General features: G+C 37.7%; 1 protein-coding gene across 1 annotated transcript in view; it reads right to left on the bottom strand.

Moving 5' to 3' along the window:
* The window catches only part of me1 (malic enzyme 1, NADP(+)-dependent, cytosolic), a 63,656-nt gene extending 38,326 nt beyond the window's left edge, over positions 1-25,330 (bottom strand). Inside the window, exons 1-3 of the mRNA XM_056762548.1 lie at positions 25,119-25,330; positions 6,096-6,229; positions 1,345-1,494 (exon numbers count right to left, since the gene is read on the bottom strand). Of these exons, the coding sequence (XP_056618526.1) occupies positions 1,345-1,494; positions 6,096-6,229; positions 25,119-25,247 (413 nt within the window). The 5' untranslated portion in view covers positions 25,248-25,330. The remainder of the gene's footprint in view (positions 1-1,344; positions 1,495-6,095; positions 6,230-25,118) is intronic.
* Between the last annotated feature and the right edge of the window lie 1,124 nt (positions 25,331-26,454).

The raw sequence follows: 26,454 nt of genomic DNA, 5'->3' as shown, positions 1-26,454 counted from the left end.
CTGAAGAATCACAACAGAAAAATCACAACATACAGCCGGATATTAAGAGACCATTTCAGAGACCGTTTTCTCATTTAAAAATGTACTAAAATTATAATTTTTGTTTTATTCTGTGAACTACCAATAATATTTTTTACCAAATTTCAAAAAAAATAGTGTTTCTATTTTCATTTATTTTCTGAAAATGAAAACTGGAGAAATAGGTCAAAATAACTGAAAATATGCTCCTCTTTTTAAGACCTCAAAAACTGCAAAGTAAACAAGTTCATATTCACTTTTAAGCAATACAACAGTAATATTTATACATGTATTTAGAAAACGTATATTTTTATGTGATTTATTTTTACAGTTTCATGCGTCTTCTCATGCTGTTGAAATTCAACAAATTGACTGGACTGGAATGGCCAAAGGCTGATTTGAAACTAAAGTTTGAAGTTGTCTCTTAATTTTTTCGCGGGTTCTATTAAAAGTGATCCTTGTGTTATGAAATGGAGTGCTCATTCTATACTTGAAACAACATTATACGACTCGGCTGCTCTCGACCACAGACAGGTTTACAATTTTTTGATGTTTATATGAGATATATATATATGAAATATATATGTACAATTACAGAAAGTTTTCTGTGATGGTTAGGTTTAAGAAAGGGATAAGGATAGAGTGTGCATGTAAAAAAAATTCAGCAAGATTATATTGTATAGCCAGATGATTTTTTATATTGTATTCCCGTTCTTAAATATCACTGTGCCATATGACCCTTTCAGATAAAGTCTGTGCGAAAATAATCCAATACAAAAGAAATGTATAATGTCATTATGAGACATGAGTTAAGTATTCTTTCAAAATAGAATTTAGTGGGATTGTGGAAAGCTCTCCGAGCAACTGAGTGTATGTGCAAATTCATTCAGATCCTCTTCTTTCAAGGATCCTAGGAAATCCCGCAAAATAAAATGAGTGAAGACATGCATTGTGATATTTTATCACATACAGACATATTTCACTCTGAGAAAGAGAGTAGGAGCAGCTGCGAATGACTTTGCATATGTTAAACCAGCACAAAAATAGTGTGGGATAACAATCTTGCAACATACAACAGGCTCGTGAGTGAGCTATGTTTCTGTAATGACAAGACGCGTGTTCAATTCTTTAGACAGATGTTTAAACATCCCAGATTCTACTTCCTTCAACTAGAGGCAAGACATTCAACAAACGTACAGCAAGAACGCCCAGGACTAAACGAAAGCCTGGCGGGTGGATGGATGTGTCTATTTACGAGAAGTGCTGAAGGAGAAAGAATTTCACTGTAAAAACAAATTAGTAAAGGAACATTCTGCAGTCTCTTACCGAGGTCTCCTGAACGCCAGGCCGTACTGCTGGCATGCAAGGCCAACGGTAGGTGTGTACACAATGGGCAGGAATCGCTCGACGTCTGAGGTCAAGACCCGATAGAACAGCTTCTCATTACGGTCCTGGAGGCTCATCAGAAAGACGTATCTGTGAGAGAATAAAATCATGTAACAAATTGTCAACCAAAATATGAATAAATAAACCACACAAACAATTGCGCCAAATTACACTGGCAAAACAAAGTTCTAAACTTTATAATAAATAAAAAAGATGAAGTTTCTGTGTGCATTAAAGGTCTAATAATTCACAATGAATCTGACAAGCGACTGATGTGCATGAACACAGAATGTCTACAGCAAACCCCAAAGGAACAAACCAACACGCACTCACAAGGCAAAGTCCAAACATACATCTTAATTGAGTCTATTACATATTTGAATTGCACTTTGATTCAGTTTTTTTGTTTAGTTGATCGGCCGTCAAAAAGAGTTCCAGCGAAAAGTGACAGGCAATTGGAGAGATGTCTGAGGCGGCCATTTACTCTGTCACCTCATTTCCATTTCTAATCTGTCAATGTGCAATGTTCAGCGAGTAGATGTGACATCACAACCTGTTTGAGCTTTTTCTATTTTGCTAACGTAACACCGGCTTAAAACAGAGAGACCCACATCCACATGAAAGAGAGAAGATGGGTGAAGTGAGACAAAAACTGAAGGGATTGGAGATGCGGCTGGATAAAACACACTAAATACTATTGATAGTAATCATTTCCGTAGCTGGCGGATTGTGAATGATGGTGCATGTGGTTTAAGTATGAAATAATTTAAAGTTTCACACCTGTATTAAGTCTCAACCCGGCAAACAGTAAAAAAGGCTCAGATTTGATCAGACATGAAACGACACGAAAGTACTAACAAAACTACAGACATCATCAACCTGTCATAATAAAAACTCTTATCCATGTGCTGCTGCTTAAAACAAAGAACAAAAGGTTTTTCCTGCTTCTATCAAAAAATTGTTACAAAAATACACACCGTTGACAAAAATGCCCCCGAGACATGCTAAACACAAGTTCCTTGTTATAGAAATATATTCAAAGGTAATACGTTCAAGTTTTACATCTGACCCAAATTAACAAGACCACGTCACATTCCCCATCTGTGAGAGCAAGCTTTCCATCAAAGAGCATAAAGTCTCTCTTGTTTGGCTCAGGAGAACCATGTCCACCCTCCTCATGCAGAAAGATCTTTTCACGGGCCGGAGGTGTACAAGGTGGGATGAGAGGGGCTTGGAAGCGGAATGTGTAAGTGATATTTTGGCACCTCATTATCTAGGTATCATTTTGGATGACAGTCTTCTTGAGTGTCATGAAACTAACAGGATAGAACCCAAGAGCAGACAGCTCTCAACAAAAAAAAAACATTTTATTTGACATAACTCGAAATCCCTCGAGGGGGAAAAACAAGAACAATATACTTTTACAAACTAAAACTTGATCAAATCTTAAAGAGTACATAACATGAGATCATGACAATGACATTTCATGCAGTGTGTAATGTTGCACTGTATGAAAGTAAGCAGTCTGCCAATTTGTAAATCCGAAGGTGAATGAATAACAAAGTTATTGGCTTTATAAAAGGGAGTCGACTCTGAATCACGTAAATAAGTCGTCCCTAGTTCGATTCGTGAAACACAGCGGATGTACGTCAGTACATATAAACTGTGTCCCAATTCGGGGGGCTTCAACCTTTTAAGGTCGAGGACTTAATGCTGCTCATGTTGGGGTGACAGCAGCAGGACACAGCAGAGACGATTCTGACTTTTTTACACAAATACATAGCCATAAAAATTATATTTTATTTTAGAGAATATGACATGTTAATGTATATTAAATTTACCAACCTTAGACATTTAAAAAACAATAATGCACCAATAATATTATTTAACAACATCACATATAATATTAAAACACTGAAATGGACCCTATTTGTGAATTACATACTTTTATTAAACTAAAGTTTTGTATGATTATTTAAAAATATCAAGACGTTACAGGCGCGAGATGACTCTCGGGATAAACAAAGCTGTGAAGGACACATTCGTTCTATCCTTAAAAACCCGCGGAAATAAGGTCGCATTTTGGATCTGCATTTGAAGCAACCTTTGAATCGGGACAGCCTAACCAGCCTTCAGTTGAGCTGCTCTGACACAATCGGTCTTAAAATGCAGCCACAGCTATAGTCCCCGCCTATGGACTGCCCATGAAAACTTCACTCTTCTTCCCCAAACACTGTAGCTTGTGAGCCTCGTGCGGTAAACCAATCACAGCAAAATGATCTCTGTGAGTTTATTCCCGCTTATGATGTCCGTCTCAAATACACTGTATTTCTGTTATTTCTGCTTTAGACTCTCATTTGTGCACCTTTGGGGATTGGCCCATATTAGTGCATGCAGCACTGAAAGCTCTCTGCATCCTGGGCAGACAGCATGTCAACTGAATGGCACAACCTGATAAACCGCAAGCCTCGAGTCTCTGAGGAAATTGGTTTGAATTCCGTGTGGTGCCACTGACACATTTATATATTAATTCTACGGTTTGATTTCATAGCCCCCTGAGCTTACGAACCTGTATGGTTTCACGTACATTACGTTTGTGTGGTTTTTGCTCTTGTTACTCTGTGCTGCTCTGGCTCTGTGCTGCTGTAGACAGGCTGAGTGGCGGAACTTGTTGAACCGCATGCTTTGATACTCTGAGGTTGTGGGCTCAAATCCTGTGTGGTGCGATTGTAACATTAATATATGAGTTCTACAGTTTTCTTTTCTTTTCAGGAGTGCGTAACAACTTGACCGTGTTCACGTCTGTTCCGATTCGGTGGTTTTTGCTCTTGTTTCTCTGTGCTGCTCTGTCTCTGTGATGCTATAGCCCCAGACAGGGCTTACGTATGCAGCTGTGTGGCATAACTTGTTAAACCCTATGCTTTGAGACTTTGAGGTTGGTGGTTTGAACCACTTGTGTAGCACAAGTAATGGTTATATGTGTTCGATTTGATTTCATTCTCACCTCTTTATAACTTATTTGTTTCTCACATATGTTCTATAACTGTTTTTGCTCTTGTTACTCTGTGCTGCTATAACTCCAGACAGTGCTTGAGCGTGCGGCTGGGTGGCACAGCTTGTTAAACCTTGAGATGTGGAGGTTGGGGGTTCTTATCCTGTGAGAACCTTGTGATACATTTATATGTAAAGCCTACGTTTAGTTGTCACCTGTTCTTCTCTTCCTGTCCTTTTTTCACTAACTTTTGTTTTCTACCGTTTACACTCTTGTTGCTCTGCGCCACCATGGTTCCATGCTGCACTTGTGGCGCCTTGTTCCCGAATCGCTGCTTGCAGCTATATTTATTATTCCTTTCTCTCACTTATTTTCTTTCTTTTTCTTTCTTTCTCTCTTACTTTCATTGTCTTTCTTTCGCTCTTCCTTTCATTCCGTTTCTTTCTCTCTTCCTTTCATTTTCTTTCTCTCTTCCTTTCATTCTCTCTTACTTTCATTCTATCTTCGTTTCATTCTCTTCTTCATTGTCTCTTCTCTCTTCTTTCTGTCTGTCTGTCTGTCTTTCTTTCTTTCTTTCTTTCTTGCTGATTTCTGTCTATCTTTCTCTCTGCCTGCCTGTCTGTCCCGTTCTTTCTTACTTATTTCGTTGTTTTGTATTTAGTTTCTTTCTTTCTTTCGTATTTAGTTTTGTTCTTACTTTCGTACGTACTTTCGTTCCTACTTTCTTTTTTCTTTTTTTCTTTTTTTCTTCCGTTCTTCCTTTCCTTTCTTTCTTCCCGTCTTTTTGTCTGTCTGCCCTTTTTGTTCAGTCTGTCTGTCTGTTCTTTCTTTCAGTCTGTCTTCCTGTCTATCCCTTTTTTTCTGACCATTCTTTCCATCTGTCTGTCCCTTTCATTTCTTTTTTCTGTCGTTCTTTCTGTCTGTCTGTATACGTTTCTGTCTTTTCAGATTTTCTTTCCTTCCCTTTTCCTTCCTTCTTCTTTATTCTCTTTCTGTCTGCTTGTCCATTATCCAAAAACCTGCTCACCAAACAAATGACCACAATGAGTAAGTATGTGCATTCTTTAATGAACTGGCTCTACAAACTCTGCATAAATCTGTCTTGCTGTATGTTCTGGAATGTCTATTCACTGCTCCTCATTCATGATTACGTTCTGAACTGAATTGCTGAAATGGTTCAAAGGGCTTTCCTATTATTAAAAATGTTTTTTTCACTTCATTTGTCCTTTATTTTATGACCAAAGCAAACATTTCTGTCAAAAATGTTGGCATCTTGCCCTGTCTTTAAACCATTCAAGCATCAAAACATCAAAATAGTCCTGATAGCCTGGGAAATAGCTGGTCATTACAGTAACCACAACATACATTGCATGCTAAGGTCGGGGTTGTTCGTCTGAAGGCGACCCTTCCAGAAATAAATCAAAGTTCGCTGTCTGGGAGGACAAACCAAAGTCTGTCATGTGACAGTGTAGCTTAGAGATATGACGAGAGAACCAGAACAACAGGGACATATAGGCAGGCAACTCACAGGAATAGAACCCCTACCGTTTTGGGAATTGAGTGGCATAATAGCCACACCTAAATATGTCCTGTCAACCAGCAGGGCCGTTGCACGATTGATGCCTTTTTGCTTTGCACTTCAGATAATAAAAACATGGATACGTTAAAAAGAGCACGAGTGATGGGTGTCTTTACTCACCGGTCCAGATCATCTTTTTTCAGGTCGTAGTTCCTGAGGACCCGCAATAGTTGCACATCCTGGCTGAGGAAACAGGGAGGCAACAGGCCATGAATGCCCAGTTGCAGGCGCTCCTCCAGGGAGAACGCCATGCCCTGCAGAAAGGTCACATGACACACAACTATTTAATAATTTTGATAGCAGTTTGCTGATGCCATACTGTTACAGTCCATGATGGCAGCTGTGGTTTATTCACAATAAAGTTTTATGAATACAATCGATTAGAACTAGAACTTTATTTATCATTCGTTTAATATAAAATAGTTGTTTACATAATTTTAAACCACTAGATTTATAATATAGCACACCTTGTCTTGAATCTAATTTCTTAAATACCTGTTTGCAACATGCACTGTTAAATTAAGGCGCATTTTAATAAATAGCATTTTATGCATTCAATGGAAATACATTTGCCCACAAAGTCTCTCCAAGGGCTACAACTATAATAAGAAACATTCATACCCTTTGACTTCAATTCAATATTTAATCTTTACTTAACTAAGCCTCTGCAGCTGTATCATCAAAGTTTTGTTTTGGAAATTAACAAAACATAAATCTGCATATTTCCCCTCCGTTTTCTCTTAAGGATGATCTTGGAAGAGATTGTTGTCACAGAGCTCTGTTCCTTACTCCCTATTTGTGTTGTGCAAGTCTTTAATGCAAGGAAAGCCACTGAAAGGTGACAAAGGTCACGGTTCGCAATGTGGCGCACATCACCATATAAGCACACCTCAAAGGCCAAGACTGCTGGTTTACCTTTGATCTGCTTCGACTCTGACCTTTAAAACACATATTATTTTGCCAAGGGGATGTCAATTCATACGCCACATGCACACTTATATTCCACAGGCGTGGAATACGTGGATATCTTTCATGACCACAGCTCTGGATGGCACGGTGTGGGATTTGAAGCCAGCTTGCCATTTCCATAATGACAGACTTGGTCCATCATTGCTACGCCTCTGGCTGTTCCTTCTGAGGAACCACTAAAGAAGGCCAAAAACCGTAAAAGCCAGTGCTAGCTTTGCATTCTAAACATGTCTATATTAAAATTGTCGTTATGTTAAGTGATGTGCTTGTATAAATGATGCAAACATACAAGAAACCTGGTCTGGAAACGTGCAAATCTTTTTGATTTTATGGACGCAGTTGAACCCAATTGAAACCACTTATGTCACACTTAAAAATAAATCAATGATGCATAACCTCTTGAAATCTCCAAGTGGCATCTTCAAACAAATGATAATATACCTCTGCTTTACTTTTCTGAGCTTTTCCTGTCATTAATGTTACGCAGCTGGCGTCAAGGATAAGTTAAGGGATGTGAAGTTTATTTCACTCAAGTTCACACGGCTGTCTAACCACACTTACATGTTCTTCTAACAACTGACAACCATAAAGTGTCCAATTTGTCTTCATTAGGAACAGAATATATATTGTTCTATAATTCAAAACTCAACAAACTGTTACGCCTATTTATGCATGCTTGAAATGATTTGCTTGAAAAGAGTGTTTGTGCCAACTTTATTTAAACAAATGGCACTTTTGTATTGTTTAATGCAATACTTCTAATCTTAAGTGTGGCCTAGATGTCTAAATAGTTAGGCCACTGTTAACACAAACAAACACAAAATTGTTGTTCAAAGTAACAGTCCATGAATCAAGTTTTTCCATTCTAACATGTCAGATGTCAATATTTGATGGTTTAAATACTCATGTGAGGTCTCTGTAAATGTTTTTAAAGCATTTTTAGGGTTTTCCCATAGTCAGGTAAGTGCAGCTTTTAGAACGGTCACATCAGAGAAACGTATCATCCATAACACAAAAAGACATAAATGCCTACACAAATTTTTTTATAAAATACAGATTTTATGTTCTATGAAGAGCCAAATACAGATTTTATGTTCTATGAAGAGCCAAATACAGATTTTATGTTCTATGAAGAGTTATACCTTTTTTAATTATATATGTGTATATATACTGTTTATTCACATTATGTACCTGCACATGGCTTCAAGAAAGATCCTTATCAAAACAAAACGGCAAAAACTGTACCGAATTTTAGCTTATTCGTATCTTTTCGCACGATCTTATTTGTACATTCAAGTACAATTTGCTTTCGTGCCAGTGATGGGTTGAGCTTTAGTATTGCTTTTTTTCTAGTAATCAATTTACAACGTACAAATTCATACAAATTAGCCATCCTGTAAAATAGTTAAGAATTCCTGTGAGATCAGAGTGAGTTGCATAAACTGCTTAGACTAGTCTTAGAAGTTAGTCATCTAATAGTTTTCTTCAAGACTGGTCATAACTTCTTAAAAAAAGGTAAATTAAAATGGTAGATTTGGCTGATTGAAATATGAAAAGTAAGACTGATTAGTCCTAACTAATTGCTTGTCAGTGAGACTAGCTGCTAAGACACAGTCTTAACTCAGCGGTTAAGTTTATGCAACTGGGCCCAGGTGGGTTACTACAGACTTAAAAGGAACAGTTCACCCTAAATCTGAAATTTCATAAATTTTTCATCCTCACATTATTCTGTATGACATTGTTCCGCAGAACACAAAGAAGAGAGCTAAATATTTTCTTTTATGTTCCACAGAAGAAAGTGCCATATGACATGAGGGTGAATAAATGACGACAGAATTTTATTTTTGAGTAAATTGTCCATTTAATTCTATGGAGGCATTGGATATAATTTGTAGTGTATATTCTGTCCGTCGTCTTGTGAAGCTGACTGTGCAGTGTGCCACTGATGGTCTGTATTTAGGAGCCTTTAAAAGTCAAAAAGGCCATCCTGCCAGGTCTGAATTACAACCTTAAATAAATTGTCATTAAAAATGAACATACTGTTTTCTCAAAATGCTAGTGGTTTGATGCAAGTGTATGTAGAGCTTTAAAAAACTAACTATACAGTATATTAGAGACTGAAACTTTAAAAATTTGATATAAATAAACATGACCTTTTCTGGACGTGTTCACATCCAAACCCTTACAAGCAGCAGACTTAAGTACATGGAACAGTGTCCTCACAACATATTTTTGTAACTAGTGATTTCAAAAGCTACTGTAAAGCAACAGGAAGACCGAGAACAAGTTATTCTAATCAAATATAATCACTCATATGTGTAATAGAGACACTGGTGCATCAGGGCCCAAATGACAAGTTAACATCCTTGACATCAAAGCTGCGTGTGGAATTCCGCAGGGCGGTTCACCGCCCCTGGACTGGCATACTGATTGCAGCCATGGATGGCCGGACTGGGAAAAGTGGTCTGTTTGATGGCACGCATGGATGGCAAGATTAGAATGACAAGCCACAGAGCTCCCGGCGGGGCTGTCGTGGGAACCGGTGAGGAACTTGGCGCCGTTGTGAGAGATGATCTTGCCAAGAGAGGTAAGAAAGCAAGTGGGGAGCGAGACTCACATATCCCGACTTATTTATAGAAATGTCTATCATACAACAAAACAGTGGTAGCACTGTTGTCATCTGTCGTAGAAATATCCTACAATGAAATGTAAAAGTGAGTCTATTAAAGTTGGAGGAGGTTGTTCAGATGAAGGCATTGTCATAAACCACTCAGAGTCAAAAAGTAATGAAATGCTGTCATCAACAATCCCTAACATGTTGCGTTGGCTCAGGTTGTCACGTCTGAAAGGCTTTCTGTAGGGAAAAAAGAACACGTGAATGCTTCCACATGTGCAAACGGACCACTTTAAAGACCACGTGTCGTGTGCCAACGTGTGCTATGCCCACGCAGGCTCATGCAAGTAGAGCAGACGAGCATGCCAACCTGTAACCTCATGACCAATGCCGCCACCCTTCTTTTGGCAAGACAAGCCCTAAAAAACACCACCAAGTGCTTTACGTATCATTGTGGCAAAATAGAAAAGCCTTGGGTTTTCTAACCTGATGGAAGCCAGTTCATAGCCTCAAAAAGCAAACAAGCTCTTCAACATTCCATGCAAAAGGTCTTGTTCAGGAACTCTGGCATTCCAATTTAAACAGTTTGATTTGTATCCTGAAATTCCCAGTTCTTGCATGCAGAAAATGTTGCAGCTGCCCCAAAAAGATGCCAAAAAAGCACCAAGACAGAAAAAAAGTAAAAAAGATTGAAAGCGCTGTTCTTAAAAGGACACAGCACAGGGAGTGATCTTGATCCTGTAAAGAAGAGTTTGTAAAACACATCAGCATTGGTGGCTCAGTATTCATCTGAGATCTTTTTGGTGTTTTTACTGGTGGGAACAACTTGGGCTAGATCTTCTTCATGACCTCCAAATGGAATTTTACTTATCAGACATACTTGATGCTCTTGATTCGAGGCCACAACACTAGTTATACGCAAAACACACACAACATTCACATGCCAGAGCCATGACTCCCAGCCGGCTCAGATCCAAACCGTGGTGTGAAATTAAACTGGGTTCACTATTTGGTCCATTTCAGATTCTCAGTAAGGACGTGAGAAGACAGATCTTTTGCATCTTTTATGTCAGTCTTATAAACATTCCAGCTGACTTTCAAAGAGAAAGAAAGAGATCAGATGGACAGTTTTTTTCTCCAACTGTGCTGTTTTTCTGGTGCATCTATGTGAAAACACCGAAAACACTTTTGTTATTCTTGCTAAAAGAATCATGCTTTCTCAGACCTGATGCAACAGGGGAGCAAGGGATCAGATGCTTTAAGGCAGAATGTTTCCTGAATAACATCTTTGCTAGCTTGGGCAAAAAGATTACGATTACATATTCAATACATTTTTATACAAACAGAACATGCAGATGCTACAAATATGAATATGTATCTGCTCATCTGAGAACAGCTTTAATGTTTCATAATCAGGGGGTTAGGCTGGTATAGTGGATTATGAATAAAACAGCAATTCTAAAGGTTCAAATGACCCGATGGATCTTATTACACTGGAGACCAGCGAGTTTAGAGCTTAAGGCTGCCTGGTCTTGTTAGGGTGCCTGATGTATTTTGGTGAAACCAAAAAAGCAATTATTCTATTGGCTCGAGCTGACGCAGTTACAGGGAACTCAGACTAGAGCTTTCCAGATGACCAAACAGGGAATGAATGAACACACGCTATTCTCATAAACACCCCCGCGCCTTAAATATCTGCATCATGCCACATGCAAATTCCCACGCTTTTAATTCAGCACGACTTTATACAGTACTCATTACAGCCAGGAGGAAGGTAACCGAAAGTAAAAGGCAATATATATTTTTTAGATTTCTATGCTACAGATCACCTCTACCGAGCAGTACTGAACATAATCAAAAGTGCAGGGTTACTCAACAAATGGCTGAAACATGCCAAACAATCCAATTCATCATTTCGCATCCATCAATAAAGCACCGTCTGTCTGCAACATCAGCCTTTTGTCTTTATTTATATATTGTATTATATCTTTATCTGTTCTGTACACAATACCAGAAGCACAAATATGTTTGTATTTCTTTGATAAAAAATGTCTACAGAGATTAGTCTGTTTACACTCATATCAATCAGCTGAGAAAACCAGGCGCACCCTCACACAACTCATACTCTTCTCTCACCAGCATGGTGTAGGGGAATACATATGTGAATATGGGTCATAGAAAGAGCCAAATAAATCAGTCAAAGCCAATGCAAACCGAATTTTCAAAATCTAAATATTTCACACATATGTATTACAGATTTGATGTCCATGTTAACAGATAAGATAAATGACACAGCATGCTGATGCTGTGCGGTCCGTCCGTTCAATGTCATCGTTAATGTCGAGTATGTGTGAATCAGGCGTATCTGCTTACACAATGACAACATTCAGACTATTCTTTTATACCTCCTTTACAAACAAATGTAATCTCATTAATTAAACATCAACAAAGCATCAAAGATAGTCAGATTCACCTTTAAAAAATGTAGGGTTATTTTCAACCCATGGTTGGGTCGAAAAGGATAAAACCAATTGGTTGGGTTAAATGGATTGGTTGAAACAACCCAACATTTTGGATTAAAATGGCCCATTATAGATTCATTGATATAAAAAATAGATTAGATCTCTTTTTCCTTAACTAATGTTTAGGTTCTACCTCTGGGCTAAAACGGCAGCTGTTAAAATATTTAAATTTGTGCTTAAATATGTATATTTTAAAAGAACATTTTTCCAGTTGAAGCAGAGGCAGAAACACAACACTTCACATATCAAGTGTGCTGACAGCTCCATTTATAACCACCAGGGGATCTTGAAATCATTATGAAATATTTAAATGAACTTGGAGACATTCCTATTCTAACAGTATTTTCCTACAGCTGGATGTTAAAGCTATCATTAGACGTATTTGATATGTTGAAAGATCCACAAGGATTCCAATGAGAAGATAATTTTTATCTCTATCAGAAGCTCAAGATGTGTTTGACTGTAAGTGTGTGTGAAGGAGAAAACAAGAAAAAGATAGAGATTAAATGAGAAAAAGGTTCTGCTCCAATTTCTCTGTCTTCCAAATCAAAGGAGGTCTAGGTCCTCCTGGTTTTTCTCCAAAACAAACATTGAACTGAACAACCTTTTTGACCGAGCACCAGAAAACAAATTTCTTCCTGTTTAAATTTCTTTCTTATGACTGCTGCAGGCTCTCCAGCAAGTTATGCGATCCAATTTCTTAAAACAGAAAAGGAAGAAATGAGAATAGCAATGTATTTGCATTGAGCGGAATTAAATGTGACGTTACAGATCAAAACAGCAGCCAACAAAACTTTCAACACTTGCTCCGAGACACCTTTTTATACACCTTTTGCTATTTTTCAGTCTGCATTTTTCTGGTACACAAGTCAAGAGATTGCTACCCACACTACACTAACTGAAAAGCCTTTAACTTTCTTGATGGAGAACCCTGATCTCTTTTCTCAAGGGGGCCATTGTAAGACCACAGTGTTTTTCTTCATCAAACTACATCAACTTATCTTTGATTGTACAGTAATTGAAGTGTCACGAAGAACAAACACTTGAGATTGAACTTTTCCAACTGTTTAAAAAAGTAAATCGAGCTTTCATTTCATTCACAAACCCCAAAACTCCTGGCTTAAGAAGGGAAAGCGTAGACGCACACCTGCACAGTCTAAAAACATCCAGATGGGTTTTTGTCTTTGCATCTGACTGTGGGTGTACTAATCATAAAGTACACATCTGCAGAATGCATCTTTGTTTAAAGGTTATCAATCTGCTAAACTCACTATTTATATTTGGGAATCCACAATGGCAAAACAATAAAATCTGTTTTCAATGAGACTAGTGATTATTTTACTAACAGACGACGTTAACAAAAGACCATTCTCTTTTGTGCAACTCTTTAATTGCTATTCTCTGACCTTTGACCCTGGTATGTTGGGTAAGAGGATTATTTGGGGTGAGTTGCCATAGCTCTGCGACACAAACAGGTCATGAACCAGTGAAATTCCCCTTCCTCTGAATCCAGTTCTCCTTAGCAAACTCTAACTTTGTTTTCCACAATAGCAACAAGGTCTTAAACATGTATGAAAGAAGGCAGATTTGGTGTTTCTGGTGAAGTTAAGTGAAAGTGAAAGTGACTAATTTGTCAGTTATGGTGACCCATATCCGAGATATACCTCTGCTTTTAACCCATCCAGAGAGTAGTGAACACACGCACAGCAAGTGGTGAACACACATACACCCAGAGCAGTGGGCAGCTATCGCTGCAGCGCCCGGGGAGCAAATAGGGGTTAGGTGCCTTGAGGATCGAACCGGCAACCTTCTGGTCACGAGTCCAACCCTCTAACCATTAGGCCACGACTGCCCCCTATTAGGCCACGACTGCCCCCTATTAGCCCACGACTGCCCCACGTGAGGCCACGTGAGGCCTTAAAATGTTTTGTCTAAGAAAGGTTAAAAAAAAGCGAAAGCTTTACAGGCCTTGATGGCAGGTGTAAAACTAGGAAAGTAAAAAACGCACTTTATGTATAAATTACACAATGTTTGTGGCTCATCTAGTTAAGTAATGTCTCTAGTGTATTGATGATAAGGTCACAGTGTTAAGGTCCCAGTAAAATGAACAAAATATGAAATGTTTGGTATTTTTCTTTCTGCCTTTTCTATCCATCCATCTCTGTCAGAACGTCAAGTCTGCATCAAAGCAAGGATTGTAGCTTTATTTATAAATTCCGGATGAATACACACAACATAAACCCTGAGAAATGTAGCTTGTGTATAGACTCTTATTTTACAAAGGTGGTCTTGGTGACTGATAAAACCAAAAACAGAACCGACATGTGCGGACCAGACTCAAATCTTACCCTCATGAACCAACAGTTCTCTATAACAATGTTCAACAATGAGTATTTTTCCTCAAATTATATTTACATATAGTGTAGACAGTTTTATTGGAGGCACGCACATGGCCCAAAGTTAACTTCCAGTCTGTGTTTTCTTATAATAAACTGATTTATTTTATATCAATATGTAATTATCAACTGTAAAAAATTCAATTAAAACTTCTCAACAGTTCTTGATTATTTGCGGAGGTCTGCCGGACTTTAAGTTTGGGCCACATAATGTTTGTTCATGTTGTTGCCTCTAAAACTGTCTATTGAAGAGACAATTCTGTAATAGACTTGAAATATAATAGAAAACCCTTAAGACAAGACTGAGAATACAATATAAAACCAGGATATTCAGTCGCTGGTCAGACATAACATGTCTAAACTAAAATGCTCTAAAAATATATATATATAACTTCATTCTTGTTGTCTCTTAAATGAGCAAATCTTCCATCTATTATTTTAAAATGGTCTGTGATCAGTCTTTGCAGTAAAATTGGCTTTTCTGTAGTATAGAACCTCTCAATGACCCTCTTCAGCCGTTTCGTTCTATCCCAACAAAGGGGAAAAAACTTGACATCAATACAACTAGAAACAAAAGACTAAAAAGTAACCACAAGAGAGGGGTTTTCAAATACCAGACAGAACAGTCTGATTGACAAGTCAATGGGGAGCAATGCATGATTTAGTATAGAAAGGAATATGTAAGAAAAATGCCCATTTAATATCATGTCTGTTAGCTTTAAGTCCATTTAAATGGTTCAGTCCTAAATGTTTTCTCCATATTATACATACTGTATTCAAAAGTACTTTAAATAAAACTATCTGCGTGTCATCATTTTAAGAATTCCCATGATAGGACTGTGGTCAGTCAGGTGGTTGATAAAAACACAAAAAATTACTGTCCAGGAAAAATCTTACAATGTCTTCTTAATTTTACTTTCTGTCTCCACAAAACATTACCAGTTTGCTGGATGTGATGTGAATGTCCACTTTTAGCATGGCAGCAGCTGTATAGCTTTGTGCTAAACGCCGTGCTATATCCATTTTAACCAAATGTTAACAGCAGCACTGTGCAAAAATCTTTTTAAACACCTCTTCTTAGTCCTTCTGTTGATAGAACAAGAGATCCTGCGACAGTTGGTTTAATCCCCATAGAGACCTGATCTCAACATCAGCATGTCATTCTGGGATTACATAAAGAGACAGAGAAAACTGAGATCTGAAATCTACAGACGAACTGTGCAAGTTCACCAGATGTCTGCCAAACTCTTGCAAACTACTTTTTAAAACAGTTTTTGAAGGTATACTGTTTCAATTTTAAGTTAACGGCACTTTGTAAAAAGTTAATTGATAAATAAAAACTATCTACAGCGTTATATTTGAGAACATGCCCATTTTACAACATTTTTACAAGTCCTCTAAAGCTCTTGCAGAGTACTTTATACAGAGTCCTAAAGTTAAAAGTAACAACACAAGGACTCATAAAAATAGGGTACAGTAAGCAGCATCTTATATGACAATTCCTCCCACATCCCTCCATCCCAACTTCTTATTTTTTTGCTAACACCTCCATAAGCACCATCCATAAATGAGTCCATGCGAGTCCATGTAATTCCATTATAAAGCAGTCTAAAGGGACTCTATTATCATTATTCTTAAAGATTTTAATAAAATTAAAAAAATGTATAATATAACAAAAACACTTATACACTTTAATGCAAAGTGTTAGACTGTTTTTAAGATTTCAGTTTTTCTGAGTCCTGTCTGCAGAAAGTGAATAGCATTAGTACAGTATTTTTGCCAAGTGGTCCAGAGAATGCAAACTACTGTATGTCTGTCAGATAAATTTCCCAAAATAAACTGCCCACATGAACATGTCCATTAGTCTGAATCATGTCCGGCTGATGCATTAACCTCTTGAATTTGCTTAGACAGAAAATGACAATTTATCCTAAAATGTTTTCACCAGTTTGTACATATCTGTGTAATAAACAGAGAATTATTAGCTTAATGAACCTGATAACACTTTACATTGATAGAGACATTTTTCGCCTGCTACAAATGCTGCACTTAACAATTACACACAATCAAAAGACCTCAGAGACACCAGTGATGACGGTGTTAAACAAAGACGTAAATACTCCCGTAAATCAATGCAAATTGACATAACAGTGCACCGATGCGGTTAAGAACCCAGATTTTGGCTTCACTCTACAGGAAATGTCTTTCCTCACAGGAAATGTAAACAAGGATGATGCCTCATTAATCTGTCTTCCATATGGCTCACCGTGGTGTGATGCTGTCAAACAAATCATGTTTCAATTCTAGAGCTAAAAGGATTATCACTCAAAGTTTCAACACAGGAGACATGGAAGACTTCAGCGGATTTTATTTTGCTTTAAAAAGCATTCCCATGAATAACATGTGGAATTTAAGGAACGTATAAATGGCCTTGTTGGTTAAATTGCCCTGAAAAAGGCTGACGTGTAGACTAAAGTGTCAACAGACACAGATCAAAATGCTGCTGAATCGTACATTTAGTTCCAGTTCTAAAATGTTATTCTGAAAGCCCATTACACTAATAAAAAATATTTTATCATGTTTAGTCATACATTCACTACAGTGCCACAAAGTTGAGAACACATGGTTCTCTGTTGATATTGAGATCAACCCAAACTCAGTTTCTATCCTCAACACCACAAAAAATTGCATGAGAAAAATATCATATTAACTTTACTGAAAACTTTCAAACCAATTGTTCTCTTTGCCATTCCTAACTTAATGGATGGGAATAAAGTATAGAAATGTCAAGCAGCCCCCAAGCAAATGCTTTCAATATTTCCTTATGTCTAAGTTGATGCAATTGGTACCTAACAATGTGAGCTATTTTATTTTGGAAAAGTTAATGAGTTAAAATGAAGCAACAGGATGTCCTTTCTAAGCTCATCTCTTGACGTAGTGACTGTTGAATCTCCGTAATGACCACTGCACCCTGTCATCGCCCCCTTTGGGGTTTTTGTGCCGAGAAACTAATTTGTCGCCATTCACAAACTCCTTATGTCTGGCTAGATTATTCAGTCGCCCACCCATGGAAAAACCCCCCATGTGAAAAAGCTGCCCATCTTTAAAGATGAAAAAAGGCATACTCACTCCTCTGCTTAAAAAGCACTTATTTTTGCTCTAACCAGAGACTGTGACTGATCTCAGCCCGTTCCCCAAGGGAATCGTGTGAGCAAAAAGGTGAGCAAGCATGAATTAAGAGATTTATCTTCTAAGCCCTTTAAAATGAGAATATTCTCAACAGTCACACACTGCTGGGTTCAAGTCCTTTTTTACTGGAGGAATCACACGATGCCCACCGCAAATGCGAATTGAGCTTGCACTGAATGAACCATTTACACCATGAATGATAACTGTAAAGATAACTCCAAAGATAACGTTTTCAAAAATCTTTCAAAATTTAGTTTAGCATAACATAACATTATTGTCTGTTCGTGTAGACGCTATATATTGTGATATAGATCTTTACGGTTATTGTTCTTGTAGTATACGAGCTCCCAATAAACATATTTTTGTTTTTTATACACAAGACTAAAAGAAGCATCAATCCTTGTTAACAGAAATGATAACTGTGTTGTCCACATGACCGCACTGCTGAAAGTAAATCTCTGTGGTAGGAAAATATGTTGCTTGAACTTCAATCAAAAAACAGAGCATACGCATTAGATTAAAGCTGTCCGTCACCATGAAGCTTTAGATTTGGCATCCTTTATTTAGGAAATAACACAGGAGACAGCAACAAGACAAAAACAAAGTCAAACCAGTAATTCAGATGTCAAATCGAATTTGACAACTAAGGGGAAAACTCCAACATTCATGAGGCTATTAATCTGGACCGGATTAGAGACACGTCTAAAAAGAATACATTTTTGACAGTTAAAAGATTGTACTTCATGTCATGCCATATGTGGGGTTGCTTTTGAAAAGACGTTTCTATAGAACTTTCTGTAAGCCGGAAATTGGTGAATATTAAATTATCGTTTTATATTATAATGTACAGTTTAATGTTTCAATATCTTGTCAGTCATGATACTCGTTTACTTTTAAGTCTTTTTGAGCGCTATATATAAAAGAACTACCTCTTAAGAGAACCAGACTACACTAGTCAGACTGTATGTTTGATATTCGGGGCAGCCACCCAAAATAAAATGCTAAAGAAATGTCTGACCGTTATACAACAATACACATTCAATTATTATTACATCACATTCAAGGTCTATCCAATCACATTATACTTCAACTTAATGAACTCCCTCAACAATTGATTCCCAACAATCAATTACATTTACATTGGATAAACAAGATGTAATTATATTTCTCATCAGCAATAATGATTAACAGGGACCGTCGTATTCAGATATAATCACTATGTGTTTATGAGGTCACAAATCCTTTCTCTGGTTTATTATTATTTGGCCTCATGTGAACTTTATCGCATTTTCTGGAAACTGTTTAAACCGATAGGCCAAAGCAATTCTGTTTCATCAGGTGTCTTTCTGATGATCTGTTTTTGGCCTAGTCTTTGCAAATGAACAGTCCAAACAAAATCACTATCAATTTTATTCAAACAGCAATCATTTTTTGCTCCAACTTGGCTTAACACACAGATCTTGATTATTTGGTTCAGGCGTGTTTTATTAGGAGTTGGAGCTAATCTCTGCAGGACAGTGACCATTGAGAAAAAGGATTGGACACCCGTGGTATAGGGAAATTCTAGCACTTGTGTGTGTGACAGAGAGAGAGAGAGAGAGAGAGAGTTGTTTTATGAATGGCACTAAATCTCAACATATCTCCTCATTTGACCACCTGATTTAGCGATGGAATGTTTTACTACTAACCTGTGTACTAACTGTGGGTGGTCTCCTCTCTCACATACACCTGGGGACACCTGGGATGTCATACATATATACATCCTCATGGAGCCCACCTACAGAGAGGTGACCAACAACCGCACCTGACCTGCTCTCGGAGTTTAAAAGATCTTCTATCCAAACAAAGCTAGGTCTGTTCCGCCAACCCACATACACATATTCAGTATATCTCCATTGCATGCATAAGCATAGTCTCCGTATAAACATTGCACTGTGATGTAAGCACAATCCAATGTGACTTTTCCTTTAATACACTGTATTATAATGCACCCCAAAGTATTATTTGGCTTCACAGAGATCCAATAAATCACAGATCTCAAAGAAATCTGAGACGTCCATCAAACATCAGCCAAAAACACATCTGAAGGTAAAAATCATTACCATGAAAATTACAGAGTTTTAGTCCTGCACAAATTTTCAACAAGTCGATTCTTTGTAAGTCATTCTGGGAAGAAAGCACCCCTTAAAGGAATATATATGTAAATGTGAGATTCCCTGTCGATCAATGTACTTAATCGGACAGACTGATTTCAGGGGAAAAGCTTCTTTGATGGGAGAATTCGATTTGAACTAGACTCCTGGACTACCAAAAAGGGCCTTTAAAGATCTGTTTGAAGATTAAACACACCACGTTTGTGCCAGAACAGACACATGTTTGAAAGGCCAGGTTTGCTGAAAAATAGAAATAAAGCGACAATAAAACTACTCTACTAGCAGCATGCAGAGACAGCACAGGGTCTATTTATCTGTATTTTAATCTGCTAATGCAATAATGTCATATAATAAACTGGGCAGCATTATTAAATTCTGTGTTATCGAACAAGTGCAAAACACATGCTTGACAAGAATGAATTCAGAAAATAAAAAATGTAAATAAAGCAATAGCACAAACCCTTCCCAATATGGCAGCAGTGTTTACATACAGTTCAGCAGCCAATGTGGATTCCATGTCCAGCTAGCGGCTTGCTCACATAAGACAAATATAATTTTCAATTACTTTTTTTTTAATCTAATGAGAAATGTATATAATTTACCTTAAAATAAAAATTACCTGTTCAAAGCCAGTATGAATGTAAAATACAAAAGATATTTTGAGAAATGTGATCCTGGACCACAAAACCTGTCATGATCTGTTCTGTTAATCTCCAGTTTATTGTGGACTTTTATTTCTTCCTGTTTCCTGTTTGATTTTGTAGTCCTTTGTAGCTCTTTTTGTTCATTGGTTCTGTGTTAATTGTTGCTCCAGGTGTTTCTTGTTATCTTGTTTTCCCAGTGTATTTAAGCCCTTGTGTTTCATTTATTTGTTATCAGTTGTTGTTGTATGTTGCATCTTTCCTTTGGTATCAGATTATGGATCACCTAGTTTTTGGTTTGTTTTGTTCAATCTTTAACTGCATGTGAATCCATTTCTTGCCTGGTTACTCTGCCCAAGGGTACTTTTTATTTTTTGTGTAACTGAGATTTATACATAATCTGAAAGATGAATAAATAAGATTTCCATATATGAGATACAACTGTTTTAAAATCTGGAATCCGAGGGTGCCAAAAAATCGATATGTTTTTTACACTTTTACGCATTTACAGTTGTCCATCAGAGGCCCTGTAGCAGGCCATTGCTAAGAAACAGGTTTATTTTAATGCTCTCTGTTGGCTTACCACTTTAACAAAGTTATGGAGAGTAGATAACCTGAAAGCTGAAATTCTAAGTTTTACATAGATACCAAACTTGAGTTGCTAATTCTCAAGAGTGGGCAGCAGCGAGCAAAATTTGTCTGGCCAATTTTTGGTTCCACAAATTTTAAATTTTGATATATATATGATAGGACATTTTCCAAATATCTCCATGGATCATGATCTTCACTTAATATTGTCATGATTTTTGGCATAAATGAAAAATCTAATCATACAATGTATTTTTGACTAATGATACAAATATACCCTTGCTACTAGTTTTGTGGTCCAGGGTCACAAATGTCCTTCCCTAGTGAATATAGAATATCTATATCATTTCAACTGAAATGTGCCTGTGTTGCTTGAATGGTTGTATTTTTTAACACTGTATCTACATTTATTTTGACAGCTACATTGGACTACATTGTGTCCAATGTAGACAATTATTTCTACTATTATCAAAACCCTGAATGCGACAATCTCCGGTCAATTTCATCCTGGATTAACTTCCCTCTAAGAACCCTCTAACAAAAGATCACTCCAAATTGTGGAAATTGGCACAGAAAATTACCACAAGGGGGCCACAAAATCACTGACGTGAACTCAAAAAGTGCCACATTTCCAACTGAGCTCTTGTTTCAAAAGCAACTTGAATGAGCATCTGTTAGTCACCTGTGCTCCTAAAAGCACATTTCGCCATGAGAAATAAGATCTGCTCTCTGATTCTAGGAGAGTTTTGTGCACTGCTGTTTTCGTATTCTGATTCTGGCATGGCGTGAAGCCAGAGACTAGCGCTGCTGGCCTCGATTCACACAAGCGGTCATTAATGAGAGATAAACCAGAGACACAGAGGAGGTTTGTGGAGAGCACGGCAGCTCCCTCTTTCTCTCCTCTGCTCCACAGAGACCTCTTTCTCCTCACCCCTCCTCTCTTTACTGTGCAAAGCTTCCCACAAACACAGGGATAATATCCTGCTAGGACCTCGGGCAGACACAGAGGAGGGCTGTTGAGGAGAGAGAAGGTCAGAGGGGATACCGGGGAGGGGAGTAAACGCAAAGTTGCAGACGTGAGGCCTCTACGTTTTCTTTGCTCTCAGCGCCACTGCATCAATTAACGTGTTGTCTCTCTCACTTAGAGAGAGGAAAGGCGAGAACAGTCGACGCCAGTGATTGCTCAGCCCAAGGGAAGGCAACAATGTGCCGCTGGAGAACCACATGGTAACGGGTGTACAACCTTGCCCAAGTCCTCTCAGAGGTCATTTCCTGCCCTCTTTTCTGATTTCCCTGTTTTGACAGTAGATTTTTCAGAAAGGTGCATGAAAGAGCAAATGTTTTACTCACTGGAGACCATCTATGTGACCGGCAATCACTATCTACACATGAACTTAAACAGCATCACAGCTTGCTCTGTTCTGTACAGGTAGAGGGGTCTGTTATAGTAATGTTAACCATAAAGCAGATACTGTATATTATTGTAACTGGGTGTTACTACAGTAAAAATTTGGGAATATATGAAGAGTTTGGATTCAAAATGAGATAACTGTTTATTTTATTTTTTTAAATCTTTTTTTTATTGTGCATTCCAATGTCAATCAAACTGCAGTTGCGGTTTCTATTGATTTAAACCGTAATAACCCCTCAAAAATAAAGCTAAGTAACACAATAAAACACACAAATAAATTATGTTATCATGTTTTTATTATTAAAACTGAGTTGTTAGCAACCAAATGCTTCATATAGAGTATCACCAAAATCTGGAGAGATATCGGAAATATTTTTCAGACGTTTCTCATTTGCCTTTGCAAAAGCTGGTTTCAAGCACACAAAGCAACAGTGCAAAGCCCAGTCCTCCCTTTTAATTAATGCCATTAAATCTAGTCTCTGTCTATAAAATAAGACAATAACACTTCTTTTAGCTCATTAGAAACAGGGCTGTGGGTGGAACTGAAAAGCCACGTCATATAAAACATAAAAAGACTTGGAATTGTTCTCGCACCCCAATGCACCACATGAGCTTTAAGTTGCGGCACCAGTCTGGCAATTTCCAGCGCCACGGGCACAGAAGCTGCATTAATGGAAACCATTAAGCAAAGATTCTGTTTGATGAACAGAAAGGGCACCATGGAGGGTAATAAATGAAGTGACACATCAAAACATAATATCACATTTAATCATTTGCTACAGTTATTTGTTCTATTACAAGACTGAACAAAATTGCACATAATTTTAATAAAATTGGAAACAAGTTGGTTAAGACTGTGCCCACAACATGCCCCTGAGCATAAGTCAACACCCAACCTTGATTTATTTGATTTCACAATAAAGAGCTGAGGATAAACATTTAACACATCCCAAGTTCAAAGTCAAACCATCTTAGTTACAGTGAGTTATTCATATTAACATGATGTAAAAACAATGTTTGCCAACAACATCAAAAACAGCATCATGACCTCTATAATGAGAGGGTCAATGCCAGAGAACTTGCTTCAACAGCTAGTTTGGATTAAAGAGGGCCTAAGAAAATGTTTTGAGCCGGGGGCCAACATAGCTGAAATTACTGAAGTAAAGAAGACAACACAGAGGCTGTGATCTTCATACCTCAACCTCCAACCCTATCTACCCAATTCACATAAAGAAACCTTTCAGAACTTTCTGGTAGTGCACACCTGGATGAAAACATGACCTCATTTTTATGCATCTCTCTCTCACACACATATTTTTAGATTAGGAGTCATTAACCTTAACGACAGGCACTGCGCTATGTTGTCATCAGTATCTGACCCGTGGCGGAGTGCCAAAAGATGTGATGTTTGATCAGCCCAGACTTTAGCCTCTAATTATACCAGGGAAAGTGAGGGTTAGAAGGGACACACACATCTCTTAGTGAAAAAAATTAGTACAAAGTACACACACACTATCGGTTTTCGGAATATGCAGCAGATTACTGAAAATTTACAAAGAAAAGTCAAAGGTCAGGCACAATGAATTACAAAAGGGACGGATAAACTCTCATAAACATAAATGCCTACAAGATAAAGGAGACAGAGAAAGTGTTTTAAAAGTCAAAGTGTGCCCCTACATAAACCTGGAAAAATGATTTAGGTCTGAGCGAGCTGCCACAAAAGCAGGTCTTGCAACTTCCTTTTACATGCAAATAGTTAAAACCACTGAAACTTTGAATAATAACTTCCTTTTTCTACGAACACTACACATAATAAAACTTAACACAAATGTTTTCCATTTTAAACGTGTAATTAAATGTTTAAAAGTCAGTTTTAATGACTAAAATATAATTCTGGTTTCATTACAAAGTTCACTTTATTTTTAAAAGTTGAAGAAATAGCTTTGACAGAATAATGAAGAAATAAAAGACAGCCGATATTAGCCCATCACGAGAACGCTTCTGTAGGAAAGCTCATTCATTTTGGATCCAGTTAAAACTTAAATTCCACCGTTATATATTTTTGCTATTCAATTGTTTTAAGGTGACTTTTATTATAAAATGTGGGTGGAAATACCAACATATGAATCTTTTTTAAATATTTTGTATATATTTCTAAGTCTCATGTGAACACACAAGCAATCTAAAACGTAGCTGTACAGCATGCTAGTCTCACTACCTCTTGAGGTGATGCCATAGCAACAGCCAGTCAGCACCTTGGACAGAGGCCCGTGTTGATATTTATAAAGATTAAAGAAAGACTGTTTTTTATTATCACTCTTTATTGCTAGTTATAATGAAACCTGTTGCCCAATGTGAACTTCCTGTGGGTTTAAAACGCTAATCTACACCACTGTAAAGCAAAAGCGTACAGATCGTAGGCAACAGGCAGGACTTTGCTGAAATGGCCCACGTCGGTTCATGTACCTGTAAACTACACAGGGATTTGCTTTTAACACAGCAGGAACCGCGGTTTAGTATGCTGGGCGCCTTTAAATCTAAATATAGTTCCTCTTGAAACCGATACACAAAACCCAGCAGTCGCGTTCGCGAACAGTCCAGACAAAATGTCATTTATGTTTTCAACAAGGTCAAAAGTTATCAAGACATCTTCGTTTTACCTTATTCAGATGAGGGTTGCGTGTAACATCATACCCCCTCTTCTTCGTGTAAACAAAGGTCTTGTTTTGCTCTGTTGACTTCTGCATCTCCCAGTCGACAGATTCCTGTTTGACTGAAGCGCGTGCCATGTTGCTTTCCCTTTAAATAGCGCCGCGGTTACGGAACTGAACGACCAGACGCTGAATCACTGATAAGACGTTACGCAGCGGGACAGCGTGAACGGCGGCTGCGTGACTGCCGTTATCTCCGTGAAATTAGCCATAAAAGTAACAAATACCATAATTAAGTTGACTTTTATCTGGAGATTTACGTAATATTTTCCAAGTAACTTTCCAGTGTATGGAACTTGAAAAAAGAAAAGCACTGTGTGCAGTTTCTGTCAGGAAACATGTCGGAGCTACACGTTGCTAATTGATCATTTTTAATAAAAAGTGCAGCACTTATTATTATTGGATAATATATCGCTTATTTTAAGCCTGGAGTAAATGCAGATTTTAATTGTGTTATCGAGTAATAGAGTGCTTGAATTGAATCAAGTCTTATGGGGGGCCCCCCTCTTTTTTTTGGTGGGGGTCAGTCTCGCAATATACAATTGATACAAATACACGATATATTTTATTATAATATGCAAAACTATATACTGTTATAATTAAAACAGGCTGACATAGAAGGACAGGCTTCTTTTCATTGTCCTGCGCTTAGCGGTCACGTGGGGCGGATTGTTTCAACTTTAAAGAGACATGACAACTAGCCCATAAACAAACGTAATGTAAATTATTATAAAAGATTAATTCACAAAATGTACCACATCCTTTGCATAAATGTAATCACATTTGTCATTATGATTTTTACCCAAATAAAAATATCGATAAGTCCATTTTTTACTTCTTAATGGGGCTCCCTAATGCCTTATGGGGGGCCCGGAATCCCCAAACCCCTGTTCAATTCGAGCACTGGAGTCATAGAAAATGAAATTAAGGTGGTGTGGTATCAGGTGATGACTAGCAGAGCAATTACAATACAGAGTTCATTGGCTAACTGAGATGGATGAGGTAATGTGCTTTCAAAAAATGTGAAACTGATAAGAAAACACTGCCAGTAGAGGTGAATGACCTAAATGAGCACAGAGACATGCTGAAAATAGAACATGGAAGGCCATTAGACACCCTACTAGAATAGTTAAATAAACTAGTGTGTGTTTAATGTGCCTTCCTCACCCCACAGTGCTCAAGGCCAATGAATTAGCTGAACTGTCTTGATAAGAGACAGTTTCACAAATGAGCATGTCTGAGAGGAGTGCTCTTTCTGAACCTGGCCCGTGTGCTCACAAGTGTG

The sequence above is a fragment of the Triplophysa dalaica genome, chromosome 12, assembly GCF_015846415.1.
Source record: "Triplophysa dalaica isolate WHDGS20190420 chromosome 12, ASM1584641v1, whole genome shotgun sequence".
In the NCBI taxonomy this organism is placed as follows: Eukaryota; Metazoa; Chordata; class Actinopteri; order Cypriniformes; family Nemacheilidae; genus Triplophysa; species Triplophysa dalaica.
This window is presented reverse-complemented; position numbering and strand designations above follow the sequence as displayed.